Raw genomic sequence first — 16,452 nt, forward strand, 5'->3', positions numbered from 1 at the left:
TAGAGATTTGAGTTGATAGACATTAAACTCAGGTTCTTAATGCTCTGCAGGAAACGTTCAGCCATTTTGAAGTATACTTTCAAGCAGTTCCTGAAGTCTGATGTGTAAAATACAGTTTTCCTAAATTTCTAATTTCTGAACATGCATATCACTTAGATGTAAATGTATCTATACATACTTAGTGTTATGTAAATGACTATTTGAAGTGAATATTATAATTAACATGGCTGCATAAATAAAACATTGAATTCCACTATATATATGGGCACACACTATATTACTTATACACCTTTGAATTTGAATTCTGATGCAGAAATAATTTATAATTTCATAGAAGATGACACCTCTTGGTGTGTAGCAGTTCTTATTTAGTACACTTGTGCATATAAGCTGATTTCCTTAGAGGGAGGAATGTTAATTAAAGCAACGTTTTGCAGTACTGATAGGGAGAGGACTGCAGTTTTCAAAGGCTAGTAACTTTGCCAAATAAATACCGGTTTTCACTGACACACTAAACATATGAGTGTACTTTGTTTGTTTTTCCTTCGCTCTAATACAAGTGTCATCCTTGTTATAACTAGGTAGGGCTTAAATGGCAACATTTTTCAGGCCTCCCATTCAATGCATAAGCACAAATCTCTACACAAATTTTGTAAATATAGTAACAGTAACTACTATAATACTCCCTTCTGTGTTTTGCAACATATGTAAGTAGCATAATCCTGGAAGTAAGGAAATTGAGACATGGAGGTTAACTAAATTGCCTGAAGCTAAACAACAAGCAATTAGCAGAGATAGGATTAGAATTAAAAAGTTTTGGCTCTGGTCCCTCTCTTCTGTCCAGTAGCCAACTGTCACTTTCAGTGCTTTTGGCTTCCCGTTTTAACTCTTGAGACCAAAGTTCAGTAAATTTTTTTTCTTAATCTTCCTACTACTTAGGTATTAACTGAAAAGGAAACCATGACTGGGAGTGATGCTAATTTTTGTTTTTAGAATAATTGGAAAGAATATATTTGCCTATGAAAGAAAAATGGATAGTGCAATCCCTGTTGGTAGTTATATTTCAGTAATTTTTACTTTGATTTAAAAATGGGCATGAACCGTGCTATCCAATTATATTTGAAGTTTCAGAGTGATAATCTCTATGACAGGGCAAATGTAAATTAATTGGGGTTTTGTTTCTTTGTTTTGTTTTTTAAAGAAGGCTTCATATGTCCTCTCTCACGAGCTTGTATTTTGTAATCTAAAACATCAAGTATGCCTTAAACACAATAGATTGGATGAAATTATAGAATGCATTGCAAGTACTTAGTGTTGAATCACTAATTTAAAAATGTATTTCAGACCCTGCTAAGATCACCTGTGCACATCAGTATGTCAGTGGTCCAGTTATGGTCCCAAATTATGGGGGATCCTTCACTGTAAAAATACAATCACTCTGCGGATAAGGCACGATCTGAAAACCAGGTGAATTAACTTTGTTGATTCTGTATTGCTTTCACTGACTGGCTTTGGACCACACACCTGAACTGTTCTAGACAGTTCCAGTTTGGGCTGTTTAGCTTGGTCTCAGACCAGCTGTGTATTGAGCAAGAAGAGTGTAAGACCAGGACAGCATGAGAGGAGAGTAAGAATGGAATGAGTCCCTGTTTCTGAGCCACTGTTGGTTTTCTCAAGTGAAGATAAAGCAGAACTGTGACATTTGCTGGGAATTCCTTCTAAGGGAGATGAGCAAACAAAAATGAAGCTCTTCACAAAGTGAAGTCATTTGGTAGTGCTCTTAAATTTGACAGTGCAAATAACCTGTATGAATGAAAGAAAATAATTTCTGGCTTATTCAGTTGAGCAAAGCTTTGTATTCAATGGCGAAAGAAGCTAGAGAATGCTAGTGTAAGATTTCCTCATACAGTATAGTATCTGGCCATACATAAGAGTCTTACCGCTCTTACCCCCAGATTTTTTCATTTTGTCCCCCTTCAAATAGGATACCCTTGACTGAATGTCAGTTCAATGTACTGCTAAGGTTTCTTAGTATCTCATTTTTTAAATGAAGAATATATTTATATTAAAGAGAGAAGAATAGAAGACATCATCGTTGAGATATAGATGAGATAGGTGTAAGATAGGCACAGCACTGTGGGCCAGGATTATCTATTTAGGTGTATTTTTAACCACTTTAAATGATACTAAAATCACTCAAGTAACATGAATAACTGTAAGATTCTTGTAAAGCAAGTGCAGTGCTACAGCAAAATACAAAATAATTGTACTCTTTGGTGGTTTTATTTGGTAATGGATTGCAGAACATCCATTGTATGAACTGCTATCACATATCAGGAGTAAAAGAGAAATTAACTTGTAGTAGTTAGAGGTATACCTTTATGTGGTGATATGTTCCTTTTGGCTATGTCCTACTATTTAATTGAATTTTTGAGCTAGTTACAACTTTGTTGTGCATACCTTTATGTAAGGTTGTGTTTTTCACATTTTGAATGTATTCTATATAATATACTTCAAATTTCTGCAGGTGCAACTTCACTAGAGAGGAGTTAGAGCAATATAGCTCCTGTAGAAGTTCAGGGAGCAGATGCAATTTTAACTACAAAACTGTTATTTAGGAATAGTATTTTTTTCTTATTGGCAATCCATTGTCCTCACTGACAGCAAAACGGGACTTGTAGGAACTTGTATTCACAGCAGGAGCTATACACAGTAGGACACTTGTGTAGTCCCAAAACCACACAGTATCAAAATACCTGCCATTGTAAATACATTCTAATCAGTGCTTTTATAGCTGCATAACCTTATCCCACAGCAGGCTACGTGTACTGTGGTGACTGTACTGATGTATCTTAAGTGACTTGAAGTCAAGGAACTGGGATGATCCAATGGGACCTTTAGTCACTGAATCTTTTTAATACCTATATACACTATTCTGACCTAGTTTATGAATGTTTGCATATGTATCATTAATTTATCATCTTATGCACTGCACTAACCTGTTTAGTACAGCTGAAGCTGTTTTGCACTGTGTAGCTCTCACAACATTGGTAGTAAGAGGGAACATATATTCTCTCTACTTGGCTGGACATCTAATTTAGGTTTCGTATAATCAATTGTTGTAAGCAAATGGTAAATGTTGTTTTACAACGAAGAGAGAGAGAGGCGTTTATCAAGTTCTGGGATTAATTAGTTGTAGCAGAAAAAAGCAAAGAAGGATTTATAAGTCTCTACTAACAAGTATTTTTTAATTTTATTTTATAACAATCTTACTGTTATAGTCTTTTTATTAACCAGTTAAGCTCAATAAATTACACTTACATCAAGTCATGCCAGTGTTTTGCAAGTAGAGAGTAATCTTAAACACCTTCATTCCCCAGACTGTATTTGTTCATATGGGCTGTAAGATTTGATTAGTTGCACACACACATCTGTCTCAAGTAATCAGTCTGCCTCTCAGCGGTTTAATAGTTTGCACCCCCCACCCAAAAAAAAAAAAAAAAAAAAAAGAGGTATAAAGGTATGTGGTTACCACCAGAACAGGACATGACTCTGTCCATAATGCTTCAAAAGAGGATAAGATATAAACCACCTTGTCACTAAGTTGGAGGTAAGTTATTATATTTGAGATGGGTTTGATGAATCCAAAAGTCACCTTCAAATACCCAAGAAACAGATTGGGTATAATCCTTGTCTGGTGAGAACAAAGACTGAGGACTAGTATTTGGCCAAGGGCTTGGTCCCTAAACTGTGCCTTTTCACCTTCTATGGACACAAGAGGAGAAGGAAGGCCTTTCGGTTTTGGTAACTGCAATAGAAAGACTGAATGCCTTCAAATTTTCTATCACACATGTCCTTACAAACTTTGATAGCATATGTATTTTGAGTTTTATAGTTTTTTCTTGCTTTTACCTTCAGCTAGCTTGAGCTAGGGTTGATTTTTCAGTAAGTGGATAACATTAAGGTGTTTCACCCATATAGGCATGTTGTACAAAGGACATGGATCTTAGGTCACCTTCACAGAGCACAGTAGCAGATTGTAACAGAATGCTTTTCCCCTTTGGTGTGCTGGTGAGTTGATGTATTGGTAACAAGTCAGTGTTAGAAAAGAAAGATGATACTTAGATGAAAGCAAGTTATGTGGTCTGTTCTCACCACAGTGCCTGGCAGGGTCATGGACCAGATCCTTCTGGAAACTATGCTGAGGCATATGGAAAATAAGGAGGTGATGAGTGAGAGCCAGCATGGCTACACTAAGTGCAAGTCATGCCTGAAAAATGTGGTGGCCTTCTAGGATGGGGTTACAGCATGGATGGATCAGGGAAGAGGGACAGACGTCATCTACCTGGACTTGTGCAAAGCTTTTGACACTGTCCGACATGACATCCTTGTCTCTAAACTGGAGAGACATGGACTTGATGGATGGGCCACTCAGTGGTCAAGGAATTGGCTGGATGGTTGTACTCAAATAGTTGTGGTCAATGGCTCAGTGTCCAAGTGGAGACTGGTGATGAGCAGGGTTCCTCAGGGGTCTGTACTGAGTCCAGTGTTCTTTAACATTTTTGTGACATCGACAGTGGGGTTGAGTGCACCCTCAGCAAGTTTGCCAATGACACCAAGCTATGTGGTGCAGGTGACATGCTGGAGGGAAGGGATGCCATCCACAGGGAACTTCCCAGGCTTGAGAGGTGGGCCTGTACAAACCTCATGAAGTTCAGCAAGGACAAGTGCAAGGTCCTGCACATGGGTTGGGGTGACCCCCAGTATCAGTACAGGCTGGGTGGAGACTGGATTGAGAGCAGCCCTGAGGAGAAGGACTTGTGCGTGGTGGTGGACAGAAGCTCCATGTGACCCAGCAATGTGCACTTTCAGCCCAGAAAACTAACTGTATGTTGGGCTGCATCAAAAGAAGCATGCCCAGCGGGTTGAAGGAGGTGATTCTTCCCCTATATTCCATTCTTGTGAGACCCCACCCGGAGTACCACATTCAGCTCTGGGGCCCCCAGCATAAGAAGGACATGGACCTGTTAGAACAAGTTTGGGGAGGGCCCCAGAGATGATCACAGGGCTGGAGCACGCCTCCTGTGAAGACAGGCTTTATAGAGATGGGGTTATTGAGCCTGGAGAAGGCTCCAGGGAGATCTTATAGAGGCCTTCCAGTTCCTAAAGGGTGCCTACAGGAAGGCTGGAGAGGGACTTTTTAGAAGGGCATGTAGAACCTATGAAGTTTAGAAAGGCAAGGGATAATGGCTTTAAACTGAGAGAGGATGGATTTAGATTAGATCTAAGGAAGAAATTCTCTACTCTGAGGGTGGTGAGACACTAGAACAGGTTGCCCAGAGAAGCTGTGGATGCCCCATCCCTGGAAGTGCTCAGTGCCAGGTTGGATGGGGCTTTGAGCAACCTGGGCTAGTGGGAGGTGTCCCTGTCCATGGCAGGGGGATTGGAACTGGATGATCTTTGAAGGTCCCTTCCAACCCAAACTATTCTATGATTCTCAGGCAGATTTTTTTGTATTTCTCTTCTACTTCATAAGGAGTTATGAGAATTTTCTTGAATCAGTTCCTTGTCAAGTATCAACACAACTATGTTTAGTGTGTAGAGTTTGGTGGTTTCTTTTTGACTCAGTCTTATTAGAAAGGTGATTTTGTTTTCATAGTTGCTCATTAGTAATCTATCCTGTGTATAAATAGCCAACTATGCATTTTCTTGTTTTTAGATAAATAAAAAATGAGTGGAAGCTTCACTCAGTTGTTACAGTGCCCCAATTTTATTTTTACTAGTCCTGGTTTTGGTATTTACATTCTGAGTTTTTTAATAAGACTGAAACACCAATAAAGGCCATCAAACTTGTCACAACATAGATACTTTCACTCACTAATTGAAACTCTTACATGTAGGAACTGGTTATTGCCCCTTTTCTTTAGAGCAAAACTCCTGTAGAAAGAGATCAGCTTGCCTGGCATTTTAAGATCCACTGCTGCAACTTTGCACATTGAAAAAGGGTGTCAGCTCTCAGTTACCAAATAATTCATATGCAGTCTGCAGACATTCAAATTTGAAAAAGGCGCAACAGAAAGCTTTGAAGTGGAATTTCCTTTCATTAAATTAGTGGATATGACAAAGTTATGTAATGTTCCTTGGGGATGAAGTGTTGCACGTCACTAACCTTTTAAATTCAGGAGGCTTCATGGGTTTCATTTGCTGCTGGAAGAAGGCTTAGTAATGGATTAACTAGCAAGTTGCTCTTTCTAACTAAGGTGGATGAAGCCCCATCCCTATTTTACATACACTGTATGTGATAAATACTGTGTATATGCACAAACTTACACCTATTTTGTTTTGCATTTGTCGTTTGAATGCATTTGCTAGTGTATAACTTAAAAGTATATGTGCAGTTTGGTTAAATTTAGTGTTGAAATTCCTATAGTCATGGGAAAGAGAAAAAGAGAATTCTTGCTCTCTACATTAACTGCATAATGGGTACTTAATTCTGCGCCTAGTCTTTCAGTGCTCAGGTTAATCAAATACTAGAACCAAGCCTCCTGATTCTCTTCTCTTAAACTAGTGTAAACGTGAGTTCTTGTGCAGAAACAACTGAAGGCACACTGGAATAAATAAGGGGAGACTTAAAAACAATTCTGTAAAGTCTCATTTTCTGTAGTGATATTTATAATAACTAATAAATAATAAAAAAATCACACTAATAAAGGTGTGATTTGTAGTGAAGGTAATGGGTGTGTTAAAGTGGCAGGTAAAGCTGCATGCGCAGCTTGAGGGTTGGAGGTAAGATTAGATAGGGGTGGCAGTAGGTCTGGTTTCAGGAGCCTTCTCCTTCTGATCATCAAGAAGGTTGGCGCTGATGACCCATCAGCTTCCTGTTAGGCTTAGCACGATTGTGCTCTGCCAAGTCAGTAGTTAATGGCTGGTCTCCGTTCTACAGTAAGTGTCCTAATTTGTCATGAAATAACTAAAATTGTTACCAGGTTGCCTGCAACAGGTTTTAACAGAAAAAAAAGAGCAATAAATTCTTCAGCCTTATCCCAGTTAGGGTATAAACATATTGGTCTATAGTATTAATAATAGGCTTTTCCACAATTTTTTTTTACATAGGTTCTCCATATATGTGAAAGCCTTTTTCTTTCTCCAAGGCGGGGGGTGAGATATGATGATGTCAGTTGGCAAGTAAATGTGTACTGCTCTCTGTGTTGTTTTGTATTCCTCCCATGTCCCTGGAGCTCATATAATATCTATCCCTAAAAAACCATGCATAATCCGCAATGAAATGAGCTGGTACTAAGGTTTGCACAGCCTAGAGGTACAAATTAGGAATGTGCTATTTTACCGCTAGACCTTTTAGAAAATGTAACCTACCTGTTCTGCCTGTAAGGCCCTGCTTGTAAGTATGTAATTTGATTTCGTATTTCAGGGAAGAATAAACCCAATGGTCAGCCTAGGAAACTGACATTGCATTGCAGAAAATTTGAAAATGTAAAGATAGTCTTGTAAGCAAACTTCAGAATTGTACTTAAACTTACAAAAGGCATTGTGGAAATGCAAAAAGAGAAGAAAGAGATGCATTATGTTCATGCAGAACTATGAAAATATTCCAATCCAAGTGAGTTATTTTAGTGTCATGTTATAAATAGACTTCATGGAGCCTCAATATGTGAAGAAGGACTGCTTCTTTCTGGAGAATGGTAAACTGTGTCTATTTCAGAAGTTCCTGTGCCCCATGGGTGGACAGCTTGACTGCTTGTCAGCTGTCTAACATCTATGGCTTTAAACTAATTAAAACAAACATATTGAAGCTTAATATAGTTAAGGTGAGCTAACAGTAAAATTTAATTTTCCTTCATCTATTAGAGTGTCATTTGGAGTAGTTTCATAGCTGTCACCGGAGCTTCTCAGAAGTCCCAACAAGAAGTGCACAATAAGCAGCAGAGTGGGAACCCTCAGGCCTTAGATGACAAATCTTGTGGTACTCTCCATCAGTCCAAGTGATGAAAATCTGCTGTTATGTTGTTATTTTTTTCCTTGACAAGGTATCAATGTTCAGTATCAGCACAAATATCTGAGTATGCACTGGTAGATAAAAAAGCTGAAATAAACAAAACCTGTGCTGTTTGTGTATTACTGCAGTTTTGATGGTGCCCACAAGAGAGTTCAAGTCCAGAAATATGAGGTGCTGATTTTAACTGGATTTTACTTCTGATATTTTAATTACACCTCTGTTATTTTAATTGCAGCTTTATTGAAATGTGAGCAAGCAGAATTTGAGAAGTGTTGAAAGGCTGTGATATCGTAGTTAGCAACCTATTACATGTGAATTTTTTTGGCAGATTTAATTGCAGTGGAAGTTTCCCATATAGATTGTTACTGTGCTTAATGAAGTGTACTGCAGAGAGTTTTTGTTGGGTTCTGCACTGCTGTTGTTAAGGGACATTGAAAGTAGTTGTCAGTTCTCAATCAAGAGTGCCCTCGTTAATAAGTACAACTGTGTGTGCAGTGTAATTGTGTTTGCTGTCAGAGTGTCTAGCAGCTTAGGTCAGAATCAATGTCAAGAAACTGACAACATTAATTGTGGAGATAATTTGTGTCAAACCTTCATTAACAACCTTTATAAAGATAAGGGCAACTAATACTACTTTTCATTTTTGGTTCTGCTGGGTTATGATTTCACATACCCTTATGCTGGTGATGGTCACTTTATATGTAAGGAGAAGAACATGTTAACTGAATAATGAAAAGAAGATGGATTACATAATACCTATCTTTCTCTATGGCTGGCGTCTGTCACCATAGTCGGAGCATCTCTTGACCATAAATGAGTTTGTCCTCACAAGACCAATTAAACATGCAGATGTTATTATTATTGTGGTGCAGCTGCTAAGCGTGAAGCAGAGAGTATAACCTGTTTGCCAAATTGAATTTTAATTTCATGAATTTAAAGATGAACTTTTGAAAACCACCTTTGTATGCATTAAAATGTCTGAATTGTGCAGGACTACTTAATTTTCCTGTTTCAGATAAAATTATCTAAGTTCTAATGATAATTTGGCCTTCTCTGATATCATATGATACCTCAAAGGTAACTGTCTTACTTTCAAAATTAGGCACTGGAGGAAGAGTTGTGCCAGTGTTGTTTTGCAGGAATTACTTATTTATACAAAATGAAACTTTGACTAGCCACATACATTATTTTTCCAGCTAGACCATGGTCTAAGTAAAACAGAAACATTGCCATTGTTTGTTTCTGTTTGGAATGTGAAGCTTTTATGTTGATGTAGATAGATAATATCAATCTTCATATAAAGTAATGTGGCCTTTACATACAACCCTAAAAGTTTGTTTTTCTTGAAAAATCGTTACAAATAGGGAATTGTGTCATTACGTAACAGACATGCTTGTCTTTTGCCTCTAACACTTCATTGTAAGTGGTGTTAATTAACAAACTTTACTAATTGTTGGCCAGTAGGACTGCAAAACACTGTTCTTCAGGTCACTACCAAAGCCACATGAGGTATTCAGCCCTATTTCTGTAACTCTACTGCATAGATACAGCTCTGCAGAAGCCAGTAAGCAGTTTATAAAGGGTTAAAGCAGTGGTAGTCCTTTACCAGGTTTGGCTCAGTCCTAGATGAAGGAATTGTCAGAAAAGTTTTGTACCTCTAACAGCTGTCAAGTTTGGTAGAAAATATATATATTCCTCTATGCATTATTTGTTAAAAAGCTGTACAGTTTGCAGAGTGTTGGAGTTGAAGGGGAGTTTGTTTGTTTATTTGTATTCAGAAGTAATGAGAAAGGTAAGTTGTCACATGGGGTAAATTAGTGCAGGCTCTTGTGTCTACCTGCACTGCAGTAATGGAGAATTTGTCTCTGAGTATCTGATCAGGAGTGAAGGGACTCTCCTTTACTTATCTTTTTGAAATTATTGTTATCATTAATCGTTATTAGCTCAGGCAGTGTGGGTCAGGTGAGCGGACAGAGAGGTGGATTGAGAACTGGCTGGATGGCAGAGCCCGGGGGGCTGTGATCAGCGGCGCAGAGCCTGGCTGGAGGCTGAGGCCAGCGCTGTGCCCGGGGTCAGTGCTGCTCCAGTCCTGTTCAACTCGCTCATCAGGGACCTGGACGCAGGCACAGAGTGCACCCTCAGCCAGTTTGCTGATGATACTAAACTGGGAGCAGTGGCTGATACCCCAGCAGGCTGCGCTGCCATTCAGCAGGACCGGGACAGGCTGGAGAGCTGGGTGGAGAGGAACCTAATGAAGTTCAACAAGGGCAAGTGTAGGGTCCTGCACCTGGGGAGGAACAACCCCACGCACCAGCACAGGCTGGGGCTGACCTGCTGGAAGGAAGCACTGTGGAGAAGGATCTGGGAGTTCTAGTGAACAGCAAGTTGCCCATGAGCCAGCAGTGTGCCCTGGTGGCCAGGAAGGCTGGTGGCATCCTGGGGTGCATGAGGAGGAGCTTGGCCAGCAGGTTGAGGGAGGTAATTCTGTCCCTCTGCTCTGCCCTGGTGAGGCTGCACATAGGGTGCTGTATCCAGTTCTGGGCTCCCCAGTTCAAAGGAGACAGGGAACTACTGGGGAGAGTCCAGCAGAGGCTACAAAGATGATGTGGGGACTGGAGCATATCTCTTAGGAGGAAAGGCTGAGAGAGCTGGGCCTTTTTTGCCTGGAGAAGGGAAGACTGAGAGAGGATCTTATCAACATCTACAAATGTCCTAAGGGGAGTGTCAAGAGGATGGGGCCAGATTCTTTTCAGTAACACCAAGCAAAAGCACAGAAAGTAACAGCCACAAACTGCAACGCAAGAAGTTCCATTTGAACATGAGGAAGAACTTTATTACTTTGAGGCTGACAGAGCACTGGAACAGGCTGCCTAGAGAGGCTGTGGATTCTCCTGTGGAGACATTCAAAACCCACCTGGATGTGGCTGTGCAGCCTGCTCTAGGAGAACTTGCTGTAGCAGGGTGTTGGGCTAGATGATCTCCAGTGGTCTTTTCCAACCCTAACCATTCTCTGATTTTGTGATTCTGTAATACTATGTATTGCATATTAGTAAAAGCATGACAACGATAGATATCATGGTGATTGGCAGTGACATAAAACCAAATAGTAGTATATGGTGGGGTTTTTTGGTTGGTTGGTTAGTTGTTGGAGTCTTGTTGTTTTTGTTTGTTTGTTTTATTCTCCCCCCCCCCCCCACACACACACACACATACACACACACACTTTTAGAGCTAATTTAGCATAGCTCAGCATGGTCTTTCCTTGGTTTGGTTTGGTTGTGTTTGTAATCTTTTTTGTTGTTTAAAAATCTTGTAGTTCTCCTGGTCCCAATATAATTAAGTAAAGTGTTGCAGGAATGAATGCATAGCACGGTTCTTAAATTAAGTTGATTTCCCTTCTTGACCCTTGTAATGCATGGCAAGGTTGGCAAATATTCCAAAATAGGCCTTGTCTCTAAGGAAGTAAGGTACTTTATTGATGCTGAATTTATCAGTTTAGCAGTCACTGAATATATGAGTGAGGCATGAATTTAGAATTAAAAGCTGCTTATGAGCTACTATGCAGTTACTCTGTGCTGATGGACTTGCCCATGCACTATCTTTCGTTGGTTTGAGGTTAAACACTGAATTCACACAATGTCAGAGAATAAAAGCAGAATGGCGGTGCATCATTTTTCACTTGACGGCACACAATTGCAACTTGTGCCACAGAATATCAGCATATCAGATTCAGTCATGTCTCTTGACATATCAGAGTGCTGAATTAATACATGTATAGAAAAGGACTGAAAGCTAGCAGTTTTGGTGAAACCCAGATACTCTTCATCAGAATACATTTCCCTCTTTTCTGTGGTCCAGGCATAAAGCTGTGCCTTGGGAAAAGATTTTTAGTTTCTTTGCTTGAAGTGTGTTTTATTTGCCACAGTTTTGGCATTTTTTGACATCAAGAGAAGTTTTGAAAAGTTGAGCAATAAAAATTCTGCCTGACATTTCTGTTAAAGAAAAAAAACATGCAGATTTTCAGGAACATTAGATTTTTACTGCATTTTCCCAAAAATATCTTTGATTTTGGTATGTTATACATTAGGGGTAGAGTATAAAAACTCATTTCATTTCATAAACTTAGGACAATCTGTATGCTTTCATACTTAATGTAGCAACATAAGAACAATATGTTCAGTTTGTTTAGTAATAATGGCTACATCGCATTTCCTTGGCATTTTAAATTATTTCAGGATTTCTTCCAGTGTTACATATGTGCATACCTGCAGTCTGCTGGGTTTCTAACATTTAAGTAAACATGCTGACAAGAAGATATTAGCTGTGGAAAGACCAGTTCAGCAGAATAAGCTGTTAGACATAGAAGAGAAGAGAAGCAACTTAGAAATGAAGGCTAGTGTGAGACAGGTACATACCTGTCAGAACTAAGAGAGGAAAGTGAAGAAGAGTGAAGAGGTTGAGAACAGGAAGGATCTGACTGCTGAAAGTTGAAATTGAGAGCAAAAATCAATTGCAACAGCTGCTTTAGAGCAACTACATACAACAAGGTCTGGATTTTTCATAACTTATTGCCCCTAAGTATTTGTATAATTCAAATCAGCATGAAGTGTATCAGATTACTAAAAAAATCACAGCTAAGAAAGAGAATTATGTAAATATTTACAGTAACTCTTCAACATATCTGTACTGTGGTTAGACATCATTCATAGATTTTTATATTAAGTCTTTAGAAGTCATGTCTTGTGTTGGTGTAAGTTCAAAAGTTTTGTTTCACCACAAGGCTGATAAATGAATTTTAAATAAGTTTTAACAGAAATAAAAGGAAAGACAATAGTTAAAATGCCTTTTCCTGCTTCTAAAATGATTTGTCTATTTTTCTCTCCTCTCCTGTTGTTACAATAATTGGATCTTTTCTCACTTCTTTTTGACAGAGTAGAATAATTTGGGACCAAACAGGAGCTATGTGTGAAACTGCCCAGGCATAAATCTGTTATAGTCCTTCCTGCATGGTCTCCTAATACATAGTCATTTACCTCCACCACTGCAAACTTAAAAATACTTTCTCTAAGTGTCACTGATTTTAATCGCTCAAAGGTGGGAATTCTGTTTTCATGACATCTTGTGATCATAACATTAAGTCATGAATCATGATCTTATTCCAGCTGATAAGCTCATTTTGCAACAGAAGACAAATCTGATTTTTTATTTATAATGGTGATAAAATATAATGTGTGATCTTGCTATTCTGATGCTATCAGATTTCCTTTTTAATATACATTTCACTAATAAAATCTGTAAGTACTTTCCCTTAGTTATTTTTTTCTTAATACTTTCTTTTGCAGGAGAATATTGTCACTGGAAAAACAAAATATTTCCTCCTTTTTCATTTTGAAATCTTGGCATGGCTTATTTTTTATGGTTGCTACTTAGATTAATTTTGTTATTTTTTGTTTTTTTTCAGCACCACCAAAGTTTACAAGAACTCCCGTTGACCAGACAGGAGTTTCTGGAGGAGTTGCCTCATTCATCTGTCAAGCCACAGGAGATCCAAGACCTAAAATCGTCTGGAACAAAAAGGGAAAGAAAGTCAGCAATCAGAGATTTGAGGTATTAGGTCCATTGTTCTGTTCCTCTGAAAAACATTAATTCCAACCTCGCTTCAAATCCCAATAAGTGTGCTTTATTTTCAGTGATTAAGCATATAGGTATGACTATCAGGGATAACTTGGAGGGAGCAGTCTCAGGAAGTTTTTATGTTGCAGAGTGGTTATACATAGCACTGTTAAAGATCACTACGTTTAGTATGATCATTAGCATGATCTAACTGGGAAGCCTTGACACGCTTCTGTTTAGCCTGCTATCTTTTCCATGAAGGAGATGGGGGGAAGTTACTTGAGCGATGATTGCTATCTCCAGAGAGAGCCATCTCCTATTGTGATAGTATGCATTGAACAGACCAGGGCTGCTACTCTTCTGCTGTCACTGTTGCAGAGAGAGTTGAAAGGGACATTGTAGTTCCTGCTGCTAAAGAGGAAATGTAAAATTCCTTTCCTTTGATTCTTTTCAAACAAGAACCTAGGAAAAGGCTTTAGAGAAAGCTGTTTCTCTCCACAACCTTCAATTAAAGGAAAAAGTGGAGATAATCTGTTCAAAGGGTACTGGTTATTTGGGAGAAATAAGACAACAAATATTATTCCCTTTCTTAGTGTCAAGAAGAATTAATATAAAATACAGATTGACCTTTAACATGAACTAAAAAATGAGAAAATGGGATAAGGCTTGTGAAAAGTATACCAAAAGTGGCACTAAGAATGTTTAATTTTCACTTTGTTTCTTCACTATTTTCAATGTTAAGTAAAAGATTTCTGCATTAGGAAAACTACTGTTTGGAAGATTACTGATTTGTATATAGAATAGTTGTGATGTATTTTATGAGTGAATGATCTAAGACATACCTATTAAAAGTTGACTAAATACTGAAATCTTCTGGGTTAAGTTTTAGTAGTAGTTGGGGAGATTGCTTGCCCTGTCCTTCAAGATAGATTTACATCAGCAGAAAAGAATTGCATTTCTTGTATAAACTAAATTTCTTTTATTCCTTTTTTATTCAATAAATGTTTAAAGGGATTAGAATTTGTTCATTAACCAGTATAATTCTTTGCTTGTGTATTTACTACAATATGAGAAATAAAAGCATGGATTTCAGTGTGACCTGCTAGTGCCAAGAACTGGTTGCAGTTTGTAGGGTGTATGCAGAATTTTAATTGGCTAGAGTGATTAGCATAGAAATTTTATCATAAATTCTACATGGTTTATCCTCTTCTGAGTGAAAATTTTCACTCAGGGTCAATTCTAAACAGTGAAATTCTGGGCATGTACATGTTTACTGTGTTGATTCAGTTTTATTTTGCAGTATGTCTTGCTATATTTGCTTCATATATTGTTTTCTATGTACCTATGTACCTGTTTCTAGGAGAATAAGCAAAAATAAAGTAATTTTATTTCCATTAAAAATATTTAAATGGAACTGTTAGAAATAATTTAAAATGTTTTAAAAAAGCCTTTAATGGACTGTTGAACAAGCTGTATAGCCAAGTGAGATGGAACATAATTCACAGAAATAGAAAACACCAAGGTTTTTATAATTTTTATTATAACCCCTGGGCAGAGTAGTTATATAATGGGCAGAGAAAATCGAAGTTTTAAGAAGTTTCCTTATGTCCAAAGGCCAATAATTCCTGTCGTAGAGAACAGAGCAGTAGAAATGAGATTCAAAAGGATACATGCAAGATTTGGGAAACAAGAAATTCCTGAGAATGTAAACTGTACCAGTAAGAAAATAGTTAGTTGGGCTTCTTTTCCTCTTGTTTTACATTGATATTTTATGTGTTTGTCTGAGTTTGATTACTTAGGCATTACAAGGCATGAAATTTTTTTAGCGGGACACCTGTCTTCATAGAAGCCTACTAAATACAGCTGGAAGGGACTTCAGCAGGCCATTGAATCCACATTCTTTCTCAGGAATGCTGGGGGCTACTTTGGTGTTTTTTTACCCCTCAAATAAACACTGACACCCTCCTACAGTTTTTCATAAACCTTACTATATTTTTTTTCCCCTCGTGGACTCTGAACTTTTTTTCTGGAACTTGTACATAGCAATTGTCTTATCTAGCAATGGGGGAACTAACAGTCTATTCCCTCTCTCTTGACAGTAGCCTGTTAGATGTTTGAAGATTATTATCGTAAAATGTGGAATGTTCTTGCTCACAGGCTCATTCTCACAACTGAGTGAGATTAGTGGTGAGAGCTGTACATTTTTTTTTTCTGAAATTGAAGGCTCCAATAAGATCTTGTGGGACTTCACTGTTAATCTTTCACCTTTTATTTATAATGGAAGTATGTACTATGAATGAATATGATACAGGGGTATTCTTTTTTCTCCTCTTGCTTCAAACCAATTCAAATAATATGAATTAGATAAATCCACTTTAGGTTACTAAGAAGTCTTTCTCAGAGGAACTTAAAAAGAAACAGAGAAGTGGAAAAAACAAGTTTAAGAAATTGCACCATTCTTACCCTCTGGCATGAGGCTGCCTGTGTTCATAGTTCCATGCTTTTAAAAAATAAAAATATCTACTTCAATTGATGGGGAAGGGGGAGGATTCAGTTATCTGTGATATGCAGAAAACAGGAGAACTTATCACAGGAAAAGTAAATCCATTTTATGGTATGTATTTTGGAGCCACCAGACTTGAAACTTAATCTCTGGAATATTTACCCAACCAATCTTCTGCAATAGTTTCTATTGGCTCTCCAGCTAGAATTAGTCAATATTCAGATTTAAACCATAACCATGATTCTCTTCAAGTGTAATAGTTGTGATCATTTGGATCCCATGCTTTCATTTTTTATCTACAAATTATTTGTCTGTCTGTTTT

At 38.0% G+C, this 16,452-nt stretch overlaps 1 protein-coding gene across 9 annotated transcripts in view; it reads left to right on the forward strand.

The window, feature by feature from the left end:
- Window positions 1-16,452, forward strand: part of PTPRD (protein tyrosine phosphatase receptor type D) — a 380,554-nt gene that overhangs the window by 139,808 nt on the left and 224,294 nt on the right. For all 9 annotated transcript variants that reach the window (XM_027792790.2, XM_055791311.1, XM_055791313.1 and 6 more), the window contains exon 3: window positions 13,476-13,621. In XM_027792790.2, coding sequence (XP_027648591.1) covers window positions 13,476-13,621 — 146 coding nt within the window. The remainder of the gene's footprint in view (window positions 1-13,475; window positions 13,622-16,452) is intronic.

The sequence above is a fragment of the Falco peregrinus genome, chromosome Z (genome assembly GCF_023634155.1).
Source record: "Falco peregrinus isolate bFalPer1 chromosome Z, bFalPer1.pri, whole genome shotgun sequence".
NCBI lineage: Eukaryota > Metazoa > Chordata > Aves > Falconiformes > Falconidae > Falco > Falco peregrinus.